Genomic DNA, 16,181 nt, shown 5'->3' on the forward strand with positions numbered 1-16,181 from the left:
AAATACGGGAAAGAAATAAAGGGGGATTTCTGGTCCCGCTTTGGGGCCCCCTGGAATGACCTAGGAGACAAACTAATCATTAGGCTAGACACCATGGAGAATTCAGTATCACCTGATATTTATTTATACAAAAAAAGATTGTATACTGCTACAAATGTGTATGTGTATAATATTGAAATTCAAATATAAATAAGGAGAGCATGTTTGAATGCACTTATGGTAAGTTTTATCTTAAAGTTGAAAATTGCTTTGCAAGTTGCATTTATTTATTTATTTTTATTAGAGTCCGTCATCACAATTTTCTTTTGTTTACTTCATCATATTTTCAATATTCATTTATTTACATTCATCTCAGACATGCAGATATTATTTATTCATCAGTATTGATGCCAGACTAAAAAAAATTAAACTGGTGATTAAGTACAATACATATTGGCAATACTTTCAACATTTACTTAAAGCTATTTTGTTTAACATTTTGATTAGTTTTATTTGCATGATTTCTTTTTAGTATTAGTGTTTGTATTTTATTCTTCAGGGTACTTCATTCATGATTTAATTGATTTAACCCAAAACCACTGGAAGCGGTCAACTTTTGAGTTAATGGGTCACCACTGTTGTGTCATCTTGTGCTTCGGCCTGGCTGTATGGACCAAACAATTCACAGGGTAAGCAAAGGCACATGAAAGTAATAAAGCTAGATTATGAGGTACCAGACTCATTAATTATTAACTGATTTTTTTCCCTTCACCTGATGGTGCATTTAATGATGTATGTTTTATCAGTCTTATATGTCAATATGTTTAACTTGACACAAATAAAAGAATTTGCATGTCATTGTGAGATCAATCAATCCATTGCCCCTGGTGTCTCTTATGGATTACAGCAAACATGATAGTATACAAACTTGAAAAAAGTGGTCAATCTATGTAATTTAGAATTTGATCTTAAGGTGAATCATTTGAGCTGTTCATTGGTGTTTTAGGCTGTCTAATATGTTCATACAGATTCTGTTATCCTATGGAACTGATGACCATTATTTTTATGTGATCAGCATTGACAAAATCCTTTCTCAATAAGTAACTGGAAGATACAGATGTGATTGAAGAGTAAGAAACAAGAGTTAACTTGGAAATTAGGATTTTTTTTCTGCACCATGGATCTAGAACTGATTGGCCTAGCCAAGTAAAAGACCCAATTTAAGATTATGCTCTGCCCATGAGCATAATGAAATTTTGTTATTTGTAATTGAAATGTATAAAGTGCATCACAATGTTTAAAGGTGTTAAGGTAGTCATTTTCACTTTAGATGAGAGTAGAATTGGTATTATTAATGTGTCCCTTCTTATCAATATTAGCATATTGTGTTCTGTTTGACATATGTATACATTATCACTAAGAAATTTATCCTTTATTGCAGTTATGCTGTGATGGCACTGTTTGTTGAAGTTAATAGTGTCTTCCTACATATACGGCAAATCATGATTGTCACTGGTGTACCCAAAGACAATGAATACTACAGACTCACATCACTTTTTAATATTGGCACATTTATTGTGTTCCGAATTGTTGTGCTGGGCTGGATGACACGTTGGCTAGTTCTGTATAGAGATGAAATTCCTTTGCCAGCATACACACTTGGAAGCGTGGGTAGGTAGGAAAGGGCTAAGTTGATCTTAGATGTACTTTTCATTTTCTGTTCTAATTTTATATATGTAACTTCTTGCTGTACCAGCTGCCAGTTCATCTAAAGTTTATTGTTTATTCTTTGTTGCTGTTTTTTCTACCGTATGTGATCAAGTTATGAGGTAAATGCTTATGTCATAAGGTGGCTCTTGTGATATTACTACCAAGTTCCTAATTTTGTTAAACTTTGATTCATTGTCAATATTCTTAGTTTAAAATAACCTATACAGGTTTGTGGTGAATATTGTTTACATGTTTACCTGTCTGTTTTGATGTAGATATCTTCCATACAGAGGTGTAATGTATTGAAACAGGTTAATCTTTCAGGACTTGCAATTATGGTGGTGATGAACATCGTTCTGTTTGCACGAGTATGCATAGCAGACTTCATGAGTAAAAAGATGGAGTGCACAAAGGTCAGTTTAAGAAGTGCAGGTCTTCATACGAACCAGTATCATGCTTTATAGGTTTGTTCTAATCGTAGACTACTCTGTAACAATATCTCCGTATCGACATACTGCATTTTTCCTCTGGGTGAGGAGCACAAATAAGGAACCAACCTGTATTGAGGGGAGTCTCGTCTTAGAATAGTTACTTCCTCCTCAACTGGCTGTAGCCTAGCCAGACCATTGTCTCACTACCCCCCTGACTATGACTTTGTCCACCTAATTCCTCATACATCATACCCCATTTTTCTCATTTACTCAAATGTGCAAAAATGTTTGTCAATAAACAATCTCTAGTTCCATCTTCATGAACCCAGACTATCTACCCTCTAGTTTAGGCATGCATCTTCTGCTAAGCTGGGAGGGTGTGATAGGGGTGGAAAGGTGGTTCAACCCTGGGAAATGTCGTTTTTTTTTTTTTTTTTTTTGGGGGGGGGGGGAGAGGCACCAGAGGAGTTGTACATCTTACAGCCAACATCTAATTAGATTCATTGTGCTTCTCACCCTTTAAACATGCATATACAATTAATAGAATCTGGAATTCAGGCACTACAGGAGGTGAACTCGTAACACTGGGACACAACAGTGTATTCTTCTCCAACAAACTGTGAGACACCAAGGAATCCATCACAGACACCATTACTGAAAGAATCACAATAACCAACAAACAGCCTGATTAAACTATTTTGATTCAAGTACTCTAAATGAATATGTTCATGTTGTAGAATCTCCAGGTGAAAAAAATATTTCTTTTAAGGCTATTAAGAGGATGTCTAAATCAGACCCAGTTCTAAATGTGATTAACTATGTAAAATTTGGATGATTTGATGATCCTATGGTGTCTGAGTTTGGTAACATAAAAGCAGATTTAAACATGTATAACAATGTTTTATTGTACTGTACCTTAGGTTCCATTGAATGGAAAACTTGTAGCCCCACAGTGGCTGACAGCAATCCTTGGGTCCTCCCACAGATCTCTTTAGGAAGAAGCTTCAGGCATGTTTGTGTTGTATTAATATGGGGTAGTTTCCATGTCATTGGTTGAAAACGGTAGTGCAAAGGGAGTAGTTGCTGGTTGTCATCTCCCCGTGCATGAAAAAATGTAAAAAATAGTTGAAGTTGATGGAGATCGTAGGCCCAGTCTGGAAACTGAGTGCCAGCCCCTTAGAGCTGCATCACTTGATGGAGGTAAGGGGGTTGACTGGTTTTGAAAATGGACAGTTTTACTGTCCACCTTGCAGGACCACCACATGCAAGAACCTGTCATTGATCCCTTGAATGGGTTTTATGTGTTTATGGTATGGGTGTGCTTTGATTTGATCACTCTCTCTATAAGTATAAAAAAAAAACTGGAGTCCGGGAACTGTAATGGTGGAAACATAGAAACACTGGACTCAGAAGTAGGTAATTTATTCCCGATGATTTGGTGGACAGGACCCGAAACGTTGGGAATAAATTACCTACTTCTTAATCTGATGTTTCTACGTTTCCAACATATACATTAGTACAGGTGGTTTATCATAAGACAGTTTACATTTATGTAAAAAATATTGTTTATTTTCTAGGTGGCTTACTTGTTTTCAATCCTTGCAGATTAAAGACTGCTGCCAGAAGAAATTGTTTGAAGAAGAAGAAATTGTTGGTGGGCTGTTATTGACTGCAAAAGCAATGATTGAACCAAATAGAGAAGAAATGAGTGAAGAAGCTCATATTCACCTAAGGTCTTAAAAAGATGAATTTTTATATTCCTAGTATACTAGAAATTGTGTTATACAATGTGTCACAAAGATATAATGGTCATTGAAATTATATGTATTTCATGTGTATGTGTATGCTTTTGTGTGTTTGTGTATAAGTAAATTATTAATTGCACTAGTGTATATATATATAGAGAGAGAAAGAAAGATGTTTGTTTATTTATATGATATATACATATGTATATCATTTGTGTTCATTGGCATCTTCCCCCTTGTAGGGGGTAGCCTTTACTGTCTCCACAGTTATGAAAATAGAACTTACAGCTCCTTTAGAAATGTGGCCTGAACTAATCTTATGACATTAAAAGTCTTTGAATGAACTTGTAAAATCATAAATGTATGTTGACCTGAAACCAAAACATCTATTTTCTGCTAAAGATTCTAATATCTTTTCTTCCTACCTTTCATTATCCTCGTTTTTTTTTCCTCCATTTCCTTCCTTCTTTTTTTTTCATTTCCTTGCATATTCTTTTTGTATTACCTAACATTCATATACATAAGTGAAGCAGCCTTGCTGTGGATATGCTGTGTCTTGCTGCATTGTTTCTATCCTTGGCAATGGGTAGGAGACAGGGATGACCCTCCATGAAGAGCTAAGATGAATGAAACAAGAGTGGTTGATGGGAGTGGAATGGGTGGGTGTACCCACGTGACTTTGACTTAGCTACCTCCCATATAAAGGGAAGGGGCCTTGCTGTGGATATGCTCTGTCTTACTGCAAAACTTCTGACCTTGGCAGTGGGTAGGGAACTGGGATGACCATTTATCTATGAGGAGCTAATATGAGAGGGAAACAAGGATGGTGGATTGGAGTTGAATAGGTACCACCTTACAAAGGAAAAAAGGACATGTGGTTGTAGTAGTTTTATAGGGATCAGTCTGTTGGGTGTAGTTGGAAAGGTTTATAGGAGGGTTTTGATTGGTAGGATTAAGAGAGGAACAGAGGGAGTAATTGGTGAGAAGCAGTGTGGATTTAGGAAAGGTAGAGGATGTATGGATCAAAGTTTTGTGGTGAAGCAGATTTGTGAGAATGCTTTGGCAAAAGTTAAGGATTTTTTGGGGTCTTTATGGATTTGGAAAAGGCATATGACAGGGTTGACAGGAAGGCACTGTGGGAGGTACTGTAGATATATAGGATTTGGGGAAAGCTGTTAAAGGCAGTCAAGAGTTTTTACAAGACTATTAGAGCCTGTGATAGGATTGGAAATGGAGAGAGTGAGTGGTCTCGGTTAAAAGTGGGACTGCATCAGGGCTGTATCATGTTGACATGGCTGTTCAATGTGTCCATGGATGAGGTGGTAAAGGTACAAGGGTAATGGGTGGGGGATTGGAGAGAGTGGAGAAAATGGGAGATGAGCCAGTTGTTGTTTGGAGATGACACTACTTGTGGCAGGGTCACAGGAGGGATTAAGACTGATAGAATTTGGGAAGGTATGCAATAGGAGAAAGTTGAAAATAGATGTCGGTAAAACTAAGATGATGAGATATGTAAGGGGAGAAGTAAGTCTTAACCTCTTCAGTACGAGTCAAATTCTTTTGTGCGGCATTGGATGCCTAATGTACAATGCATTACACTACTTGTGCTATAAACTATGAAGTCACTGCTGAATTACTCATTCTATTTCACTCTGAATAATAATAAACACGGATAACATAATCAGACCAGTTCACAGAATTCGGGGGGTCACTCGGCTACAACTACAAAATAAATAAAATCAAGACAATGTATCTAATCAGTGGTGACTCACATAAGTGTGCAGCTGCTTTGCCTTTTTAAGAATGACAAAACTTTGCACACAAACAAATTTCTGTGCACACTTGCAGAAAATTAGAGAACATTGATTGCAGGACCATGACTTGCAGTTACCAATCATTGGTCCTTCACTACCTCATATGAATTAAGAAGATTAAACAATGTTGTGAATAAATGGATGAAATTAGTATGAGAAGAAGATCAAGAATGAGTTGGGTATAGTGAAGGGTGGGAGAGGAGAGCTTTCGATACTGTAGAATGACTATAGAGAAAAGTGAGGGAAAATAGTCCTTCGTTCAAATTAAGACCTCGTATATCATCTCAGAATAAGTGACCATACCTTAACTTCCATTTATTAAGAGGTGTTGTATCACATTTGTTTTGTATCATATAGATTCAATTTCCTTTTATTTTGCTTAATGACAACTTGATTTTTTTTTTTTTTTTTTTTTTTTTTTTTTTTTTTTTTTTTTTTTTATTTAAAAAATAATTTTTTTTTTTTTTTTTTTTTTTTTTTTTTTTTTTTTTTATATATATATATTACTGTATTATTATTATTATTATTATTGATATGAAAATCTCTTTTGTTACTATTGGTATGTAAACCATCCACATTCAGTTGTAACTAACCTGATTTGTGGGTATGGTGATGGCTCTAGATGCAAGTCATTACAACAAAGGAGGGTGCTATGGGGTATAGATATACACACGTGATCCCAATCCAGCTTTTACTTCACACTTGCTACAAGCTAGTACATAAATGACAAAATTCCAAGTACATACATATACCAAAGGCTTTTTCCCCCTTATAAGGGAGATAGGCAAAAAACAAAGGCATAAAAACCACTCCAAGTACTAGTACTTATTGTATAGTGAACATGCAGATAAATACTACAGACTTGTGAGCAAATGTTCTTACAGACAATACGTACCATAACCCAAGACTCCCAGACCCCTACTGCTCCTGTCTTCCCTGCAGAGAACACATGGAGGCACGTGAATGAGGGCATATGTCTCGTGCATTTCTGCAACTCATGCAGACATTGCATAAACACATGCCTGTATACAATTAGGTACATACATATACCAAAGGCTTTTTCCCCCTTACAAGGGAGGTAGCCATTACAATTAGGTAAATACAGTTATGATTAGGTAAATACCACCTTTGTAATATATTGCCTGTTTATATAAAGGAGCTGTAAGTACAGGTAATTTGAAATTATTCATTTTTATATTATTGTAATGTTAATGTAGACAGTTCTATTTATAATTGTACTACCGTATGAATGCCATTTTGGCATATAAACATTGAACTGAAAAATGTACTCCACAGGCTAACAGTTCTGTATAATGTTTTTTTTTTTTTTTTTTTTTAATGAACACTGGGCTCTGATCATATGAACTGCACAAAGAAAAGGAAAGAAAATATTTTTATACATATATTTGCTACCAAACTAGAATTGAAAAGATACCTTGGTAGGCTGATATGCAATTAAAATCTAGTGGAAACTTTTTAGAATTGTTTGATAACATAATTTGAGTGAAGAAGGGTTCAAATAAACTTAACCTGAGAACCATAGCACGCAGAATAGGTCGTGAGGGAGTGTGTGTGAAAAATAAATTGACGCAGCCCAAAGGGATTTCTCCCTGTCTTCTCCATTTCTGCATGATGGGACAGAGAGGGGGGGTCGCCGATTTAATGAAGCGGCTTTGCTGTGGATATGCTGTGTCTTGCGACACTGCCTCTGACCCAGGGCAGTGGGTGAGATGCAGGCATGACCCCTCATCCTGGAGGAGCCAAGATAAGAGGGAGGGAAGGGGGTGAATGGGAGTGGAGTATGTGGGGAGTGTATGTATGTATGTACATTCAGCTGTGGGTTGGACCTCAAATTACTTGATTAAAATCTTAGGATGTCACACAGTCATGGGAACAAACAGAAGACAAATCTGAAGGATGTTGAGAAACACAGTTTTCTGTGCACTTTAGTCTCTTAATCCAACACTCGCCAATTGCCATTTGTGTGAATGTTTGGGCTTAGGACATAAACCCACTTCTGTAATTGGCATTTTATATCATGAGCCAATTCTTGATATGGATTTATGTCCTGGGCCCAAATGTCCGCACACATGGCAATTGGTAAATGTTGGATTAAGAGACTTAGGTGTAGATGTTATCAACTCCTAAGATAGGCTAGATATGATATAATCCAAACCAAAACCATAAGTGAATTTGAAATTAGGTATAATAGTCGGAGAAAAAGAAATGAGACCCCATGAACATAGCTCCTATGGCTGTTACCAGTTGTTGTAGGCCAATAGGTTATAGTTGAGTCCACTTGAGGTTCAATGGTGTTTATTTGAACAATAATTGATGAAAAAACAAAGAGATCAAGAGGCCTGCAAATGCATATATAAATAAGGTGCAGGGAGACAACACAGTAACATACAAAATTAATTACTACTTTACTTCTGCATATACAATGCATATATCAAAGTGTATACAAATTACAATACTAGACAATAGTATGTGGTGACTCACCCAGCAGGTTATACTGCTGTGCCACCCACAGAGGTGGCAAGGGTTTCTTGTGATAGTTTGGCTCCCAATTTCCTCCATGCTGGAGTTTGGGGGATGGTCCCACAATGTAGATGCCACCACACCAAGACATGGTTGACCCCGTGATATCCATCCCTCTAAATCCTCTCTCCCCTGAGAGGACCGAGTCCACCTGACCAGACTGCGATACGGCCACCATCCAGCCTTTCTAAGTTACCAGAAGAGGCTGGATGACAGCATTGCAGGTAACTGTCCAGGATGTAACACTTCACCTTATACTATACAACACATTATGGAAAACTGCATTGTACACAATCATGCACACCAACAACACAATATACACTATAAGGGATTTGAGGAAAAAACTCATTCCAGCTATGGCATTCCTCAGGTAGATGGGACTGCTTGGCCAGACAGTCCAGGGAAAAACAACCACAACAACATCAGGAACAATACACACATAATCGTATGATTTTACATTTTACATGGTACTACACTCCCTGTATATTACTGTTAAGTAAGTGCACCCAAGCTAAAACCATAAATGAATTTAAAACTGTAAATGATAGTTGAGACTCTATTAGCATAGATCCACGTCTGTATCTTTCAGTTAAGCAAATAGAACAAAATCCACAATATATGCCATATTATGAAAAGGCCAGTATTGCCTCTGATATTTCATTGAAAAAGAATCGACTGATATTTCAGGGAAAAAGTTTTGCATTCTTTGAATGAAAACCAACTGTTTGTGCCTTGTCATTTCCATTGGAATTCAGGTTTTGAAAAAGTCTGACATGTATAACAATTGATATTTTGCTACAACTTCAGTAGTTAGCATCAGTAAATTCAGAGGTGGCTATTATTAGGTAATGAATACATTAATTTTGTACTACAGGTATATAGTTACTGAATAACAATGATCATTGTTGCCTCAAATTTCACTGACTGGAAACTTGCAGTCCAACAACAGCTGAAATGGTCTCTTTAGGAAGAAACCTTAGATCAATATCTGCATTGTATCCTGTATATGTGGGGCAGTTTCTGTATCAATGGTTTGTAGCAGTATAAGGTGAGCAGTTGCAGATTGTCACTCACCTTGTATGTAAAGGAAAAGGAAATGGAGTTATACAGCTGATGTTGATGAATGAGAGCGTGGACATGATGCAGAGACCAAGTGTCACCTCAATGGATGGAGGTTGAGTTTTAAAAATTAACATTGGTGGAGATGACTCGCCATGTCCACCTTGTAGGACCACCACTTGTAGGTATTTGTCATTGGTTACCTGAGACAGTCAGAAGTAAAAGTAGAGTCCTACCTGGCAGCAGGGAAGTCTGTAGTAAGGGCATACTTACTTTAATTTGCCTGCTACCAGAAGACCTCCAGAAAGAGGCACTATGAGAAGGGGAGTTTGTGACATTAAATTGAAAACTGGATCCTTTTAGAATTTGATAAATAGACAATCGGTATCATGAAAAAATAGATGTAATTTCATAAAACACTGATTTTGAAATAAGGTAAAGAATCTGTGTATGATGAAAACATAAGTTTGTAAATCATTTAAAATGAATGAGGACAAATAGACTTGTATATTTCTGATATTGTTAGGCATGGTATAGTTGAGAGTACTAAAACAAGTTTTAAGTAGGGTACTGTCTGACCAGAAAACTCATCAGTAATCTGGTGATACTAGTCACAGTTTTGTTCCTGAGATTTTATCCCATATCAAAGACTACTGCCTCATTTCTTTAATGATAAAATGTTTGTGGTGTTTCACTTGTTGTAGGCCAATATAGCCTTGATCCTGTTTTAGAATAGGTAGCTTAAGTTTATATTATGTATAATTTGTAAAGAATTGTGGCTCAACCAATGAAAGGTGTATTTAATTTTTATATTTTATATATTTGCAACATCCTGTAAAGTTGTGCAAATGAAGTTTAATAGAAATACTGCAGAATTAGTGCTGTGAATGATGTAAAATATTCATTTGGGATTAAGTTATGAGCTTGTATTATATCTAATATCTTGAGTAGATTATAGTATTCAAATGTAATTGGAACATGTGGATTTTTGTTTGTGTTCATATTTTTAGTTTAAAGTATTTCTGATTTTTTTTTAATAATTTGTAGACTCAGATGGGTAGCATCATGGTACAAATATCAGCAACATGTATCAGTACTTTTGATCATGAAATGTGTAAAACTAGAAATTTATACTTCATGACAATTACAATGGATATAGAAAGCTTTGTAAACATGATAAAAACTGTATACATCTTTTTTGACAAGATCATTATTTACTTTTGTATCATGAAATAAAAACAAGTTCAAACATCACCAAGAAATTTTGTTTTTATGTTGCATCCTTAAGCTATAAATAGTATTGCACCTCTATAGGTGCTAATCATTTAGCTATACTGTAATTGCCACCATTGACAGAAGATTGTGATATTGAGACATTGTGCACAAGGGTGTTTACTGTGAAGATCAAGGGATATACTATTGTACAAGGTGCAGCAGAGAGAGACCTCCCACATTTTGAAGGTTAAAATATATTACAAAGGCGGAGCATGCCGACAGGAGACCTTTTGATCCATATCTAGGTCGGATGCAAAAAAAAATCATATTAATAATAAAATAATGAATAAAAACTATAATAATGTAAATAACAAATAAAATACATAAATAAATGCATAGGTATAGTTAAATAATAAACAGGTAAATAGTAAATAATAATAAATTGACATATAACTAATACATACATATACCAAGGCATTTTCCCCCTTCCAAGGGAGGTAGCCAAAAAGGGAAAGGCATAAAAACACTCCCACCCATTTCATCCCTAAATACACTCCATCTGAAAATCAGACAGACAAATGATAACTAAACAAATAATATAAGATAAATTATAATCATTACATTATCTTACTTAGGTATTTATCTAAATGATTCTTAAAGCTTCGAACTGAATTACATTGCACTACCTCTGCAGGAAGTTTATTCCATTCATTAACTACACGGTTGGCAAAGTTGTTTCTACCTACTTCCAAATTGAATCTATTTCCGGACAGTTTGAGACCATTGTTTCTTGTCTGATTCTCATTCAATGTGAAAATTTTGTCACTTTTGATATTGTCAATTCCCTTTAAAATCTTAAAGACCTGTATCAAGTCACCTCTGAGTCTACGCTTTTTTAGGGAAAACAGATTCATGTGTTTTAGTCGATTTTCGTATGATTTATTTTTTATATTTGGAATCAGTTTTGTGGCTCGCCGTTGTATTTTTTCCAGTCTGTCAATGTCTTTAATGAGATTCGGTGACCATACGGAAACAGCATATTCCAAATGTGGACAAACTAATGATTTATATCACTTGTTTAAACAAAGGGTTACAGTTTTTATTAATTGGTTGTAGAAATTGCATCCACCAACTCAAGGGTTCTCAACCTTTTTCCCGTTATGTACCCCAAAAGTCATCAGACCATAAACCTGACACAAAATATAGACTGGTAATATAGTAAGACTAATTGAATACACAATGGTTATCAAATGGTTCAAATTGTAATGACTTTATTCATCAGTTAAACTAACATAAAAAACAATGTACAATGTTCTCTGATCTCTACACATTTAAATGTTTAAATAATCTATCACTAGTCATCTAAGTACCCCTGTAAATCATCCCAAGATCCTCTATTCTAAATGGTGGCCTCAGTTCACTATACACTAATGTAGATTATTTCTGAAGTTTTTCATCACCCGAAGTCATTCCAGGCAGTATTTCTGCAACCTTTTGACAAATAGCATAATTTAATTCTTTAATGGTACCCAGTCAATGTTTGTAAACCACTGCTTTCAAGTAACCCCAGAAAAAATAATCACAGGGGCTGAGATCGGGCAAGTGTGCAGGCCATCCAACGTCACCGCATAATGAAATCAAATTATGTTATTATAACTCAAGTGGCTTCTCTCCTCAAAAAAAATAAATGCCCCCATGCATTCTGGACACCAGATTCATGTCTATTTCTTGGTGGCAGGCAAATGTTGTTACTTTTAAAAAAGGATGATAAATTGTCTATGCACAGTCACCTCCCAGTTTGATGTCAATTATAGGTAAGATGCTAGAATCAATGATAGCTAACAGAATCAGAGATCATATCGAGAAACATAATTTCATTCGTGACTCGGCATGGGTTCACCATGAGTAGGTAATATGCAATTAATTTTCTATTTTTTATACTAATATTTACAAGGCATCAGATAACAATGATAGTTATGATGTTATTTACCTTGGCCTTAGCAAAGTGTTCAACAAGGTGCCCCACCAAAAACTACTATTTATAATCAAAACCAATGGCATAGGAGAAAATATGTATAAATGGATTAGAGCATGGGTTAGTGACAGAAAACAGAGGGTCACAATAAATGGTGTAAAATCCAAATGGGTGAGTGTTACTAGTGGAGTTCCCCAGGGTTCAATTTTGGGTCTCTTATTGTTCATTATGTATATAAACAACTTGGACAATGGGATTATTAGTGATATAAGTTTGTGGATGACATCAAAATAGAATGTTAAATTAGGTCAGCACAAAATGCTGGGATACTGCACAAAGAATGAAATAGCAAACGAATTTTAATATCTCAAAGCGCAGTGTATTAAACATAGGTTTACACAATTCAGAGAACATATATAGCTTAGATAAAAAAAAATTAGAGAAGACCGAATGTGAGAGTGCTACAGTGAATCCTGACCTCAAATCCAGGAAACATTTTATTAGTGCCAGGAATAGAGCTAACAGAGCATTAGGTTTACTTAGAACAGTTGCAAATAAAAGTGCAGGGGTAGTTATCAAATACTATCTGGCAATAGACTCATCCTTGACTATATGCAGTACAGATTTGGTCTCCATCATATAGAATATATTGTAGACTGTTGGACTACATTAGTTTGGAGGTATTCAGATAAATCATCTCTTGGGTTCTTCTATTTATTGGAAAGTCTTGACAGTAGTATAGTTAAGCCTAGTCTATCACTTGCCACCTTAGGAAGCAACAACGAGAATGCTTCTTGGTTGCCAACACAGTTATAATTCTATGAATACATTCCTAGTGACTAAATTTATGTACAGTATATAACTGAGTGTGAGCATCCAGTATGATATATAGATACATATATACAGTACAGGAAGCACCATTATCCTATTGGCAATGAATAATTTGTTGTAAAAGCTATTGTTTGGCAATATTCCTGGTCATCTTTGGGAGACATTGCTTGTGCAGATGTGGCCATAAGTTCACCTTTTCTGATAGAGGGTCAGATTACATAATAGATATCCTCTGAAGCTTACCCCCATATACATTTCACCATGGGCGTGTAGTAGTTTTAGTTCGGAACAACGGCAGGACAAATGAAAATCAACACAAAATATCTAATCTCTTTCTTTTGGTAATTTAGCCACAAGGTGCGACACTAGAAGTGTCACATGAGAAATATAGGTGAAGCTCGGACTAAGGCCACAGCTTAGTGGAGCTTATGGTTGTAGCTGGACGTGGAGCCTAACGTCAGCGAGGCGGTAGCAGATGATGACGACGAGGCTCGATGGGACAGCTAGAAGACTGGACGAGATGTAGTTTGTGCGCTGGTCGGTCTGGTCGGTACTGTTCTGCCCATCTCGGCGAAATGCCGACCTTTTAAGGGAGGCTGGCGGGAACGTGAGGAGCTTTCCAAGTTCCTGATTGGCTGACCGTTGGCTGGCAGGGACACCCTTGCAAACTACGCTTGCCAACTACAGGAACTTGGAAAGGCTAGCTCCGAAGATTTCTTTGATCAGTGTGTGACGGGTCGTAGGATGCATCACGTCACTACAGGCGCACAAGTACAGACTGAATAAATAAAAAAAATTCAAGGGTAAACAGGACATATAGGTATCATTTTGCAACAGTATATTACAAAGGCGGAGCACGCCGACAGGAGACCTTTTGGTCCATATCTAGGTCAGATGCAAAAAAAAAAAAAATCATAATTTAAATGAATAAATAAAAACTATAATAATGTAAATAACAAATAAAATACATAAATAAATGCATAGGTATTGTTAAATAATAAACTAATAGGTAAATAGTAAATAATGATAAATTGACATATAAATAATAAATGAAAATCAGACAGGCAAATGGTAACAAAACGAAAACAAATAATATAGGATAAACTATAATCATTACAGCATCTTAGGTGTTTATCTAAATGATTCTTAAAGCTTCAAACTGGACTACATTGCACTGCCTCTGCAGGAAGTTTATTCCATTCATCAACTTTCACCAGAATCAATACAGAAACGAATGGCTAAAATAGGCTAAATGGGCTCAGAAATTTACCTTATGAGGACAGGATTAAGCACCATAATTTACACTCTGGAAAGATATAGAATGCGGAGTGATCTAATAGAGGTGTTCAAGTGGGTCAAATGCTTTAACAAGGATTATGTAAACAAGGCCATCAAATTAAGACAACAGGGCAGGATTCACAGTAATGGATTTAAATTTAACAAATTTAGCTTTTAGAAGGAAATAGGCAAGAATTGGTTGACTAAAAGAGTGGTTATTGAATGGAATAGATTTAAGGCATAATTTTGTTCTTATTTCATGACAATAATCAAATATAATCTCAATGATGTCTTCTAACACAAATTCCTGGACAGTGGAAGAAGGTGGTGGTTGAGGTGGTGTGGGTAACACGTACCTTAAGTGAGTGATGAAGGGAGGGGGAAGATAGCTGCAGTTGGGGAACCGAAGTCCAGGAGATTTGTATCACATCTCGGGACCACTCGCCTTCCCTCCAAGGCAAGCGTGAGAGAAGATCAAAGAGGGGGGGGGGGTATGATGGGACAACTCATTAAGTGAACCGTCCTAGGCTAATGAAACCCAGAACTCCTATTGTGAGTTTTAATGAATTAAATAATTCTACAATTAGACACTAGTATTATATTACTTATCATTAACAAAGTGAGTAATTAATTAACTGGATTTCACATACATCCTAACTATTCCCTGCGCGCGTTTCCTAGCTAATGAACTTATACTAAAGTATCTGTACTTAATGTGTGTCTTGCGTGTGGAGACGTCTTCAATTGGCGCGGTCTCCTGCTGAGCTCCGACCGGCGTGACGGCCTGGGCGGGCGCTGAGATGGGCTTTGCAAGCTACACTCTTCACCGACGTAGTCTTGGTCAATCGTACACTGCACTTTGTGGAGTTCCGGCGGGAGGGGTCTGTACCCAAATAATTTATTTGATGTCCCTTGGTACGCAATCGTCACTTAAGGATGAAAATCCCCAACAGTCACATGAGGGAGGAAAGGACACGATTGGACTTCCGAGAATGAGCGGTCCGACCTCCCTTGTTGAACCCGATGTGAAGACTGACCTCTGTCCCGCGGCATATGAGGTCAAAATGCCCGCTAGCCGGCTTCCGACGTTGCCAATAGTTCTACGTCTCCGTCCCTAGTTGTGAAGGGTACTACGAATAATGTTCATGTGGAAGATGACACAGTTGCAATTGTTCCTTGAGGTAGACACTATTCACGAGCGGATTAGCTACGATCCTAATTATTCTAATTGCCTAGGTTAAAACAAATCTGTGGCAGCACGAAGCTGGAGCTGGACAAGGCCGCTTTGTTACTTTGGCCAATGAAAATCCGTTGGCCTAAGTCGTGTGAGAACACTTGAATCTAAATAATTAGAAGTCTCTCACTTCGTTAAGGCACTTTAATTGATTGCCAAAATGGCACAACAGTTGATGAGGATAAGGAGAAGGAGAAAGGACAGGATGTAGCTACTAGAAGTCTTAAGGACTCTGGTAATTCCCCAGAGTATAGGGAATGAAGGGCCGAAGCGGAGAGAAATCGGACGAAAGAAAATGGAAAGGGGAGACAGTGAGCCGGGTGTCACAATAATATTCAAAAATTGTGACATCTTCTGTCGCCATTGAAT

At 36.7% G+C, this 16,181-nt stretch overlaps 1 protein-coding gene across 1 annotated transcript in view; it reads left to right on the forward strand.

Annotated features, from left to right (window-relative positions):
- The window catches only part of LOC143022203 (TLC domain-containing protein 2-like), a 54,932-nt gene extending 48,826 nt beyond the window's left edge, over positions 1–6,106 (forward strand). The window contains exons 3-6 of the mRNA XM_076180303.1: positions 539–668; positions 1,421–1,650; positions 2,014–2,102; positions 3,726–6,106. Of these exons, the coding sequence (XP_076036418.1) occupies positions 539–668; positions 1,421–1,650; positions 2,014–2,102; positions 3,726–3,860 (584 nt within the window). The 3' untranslated portion in view covers positions 3,861–6,106. The remainder of the gene's footprint in view (positions 1–538; positions 669–1,420; positions 1,651–2,013; positions 2,103–3,725) is intronic.
- Positions 6,107–16,181: the final 10,075 nt, after the last annotated feature.

Source organism: Oratosquilla oratoria, chromosome 44, assembly GCF_046742065.1.
Source record: "Oratosquilla oratoria isolate Oo_2021 chromosome 44, ASM4674206v1, whole genome shotgun sequence".
Taxonomy (NCBI): domain Eukaryota; kingdom Metazoa; phylum Arthropoda; class Malacostraca; order Stomatopoda; family Squillidae; genus Oratosquilla; species Oratosquilla oratoria.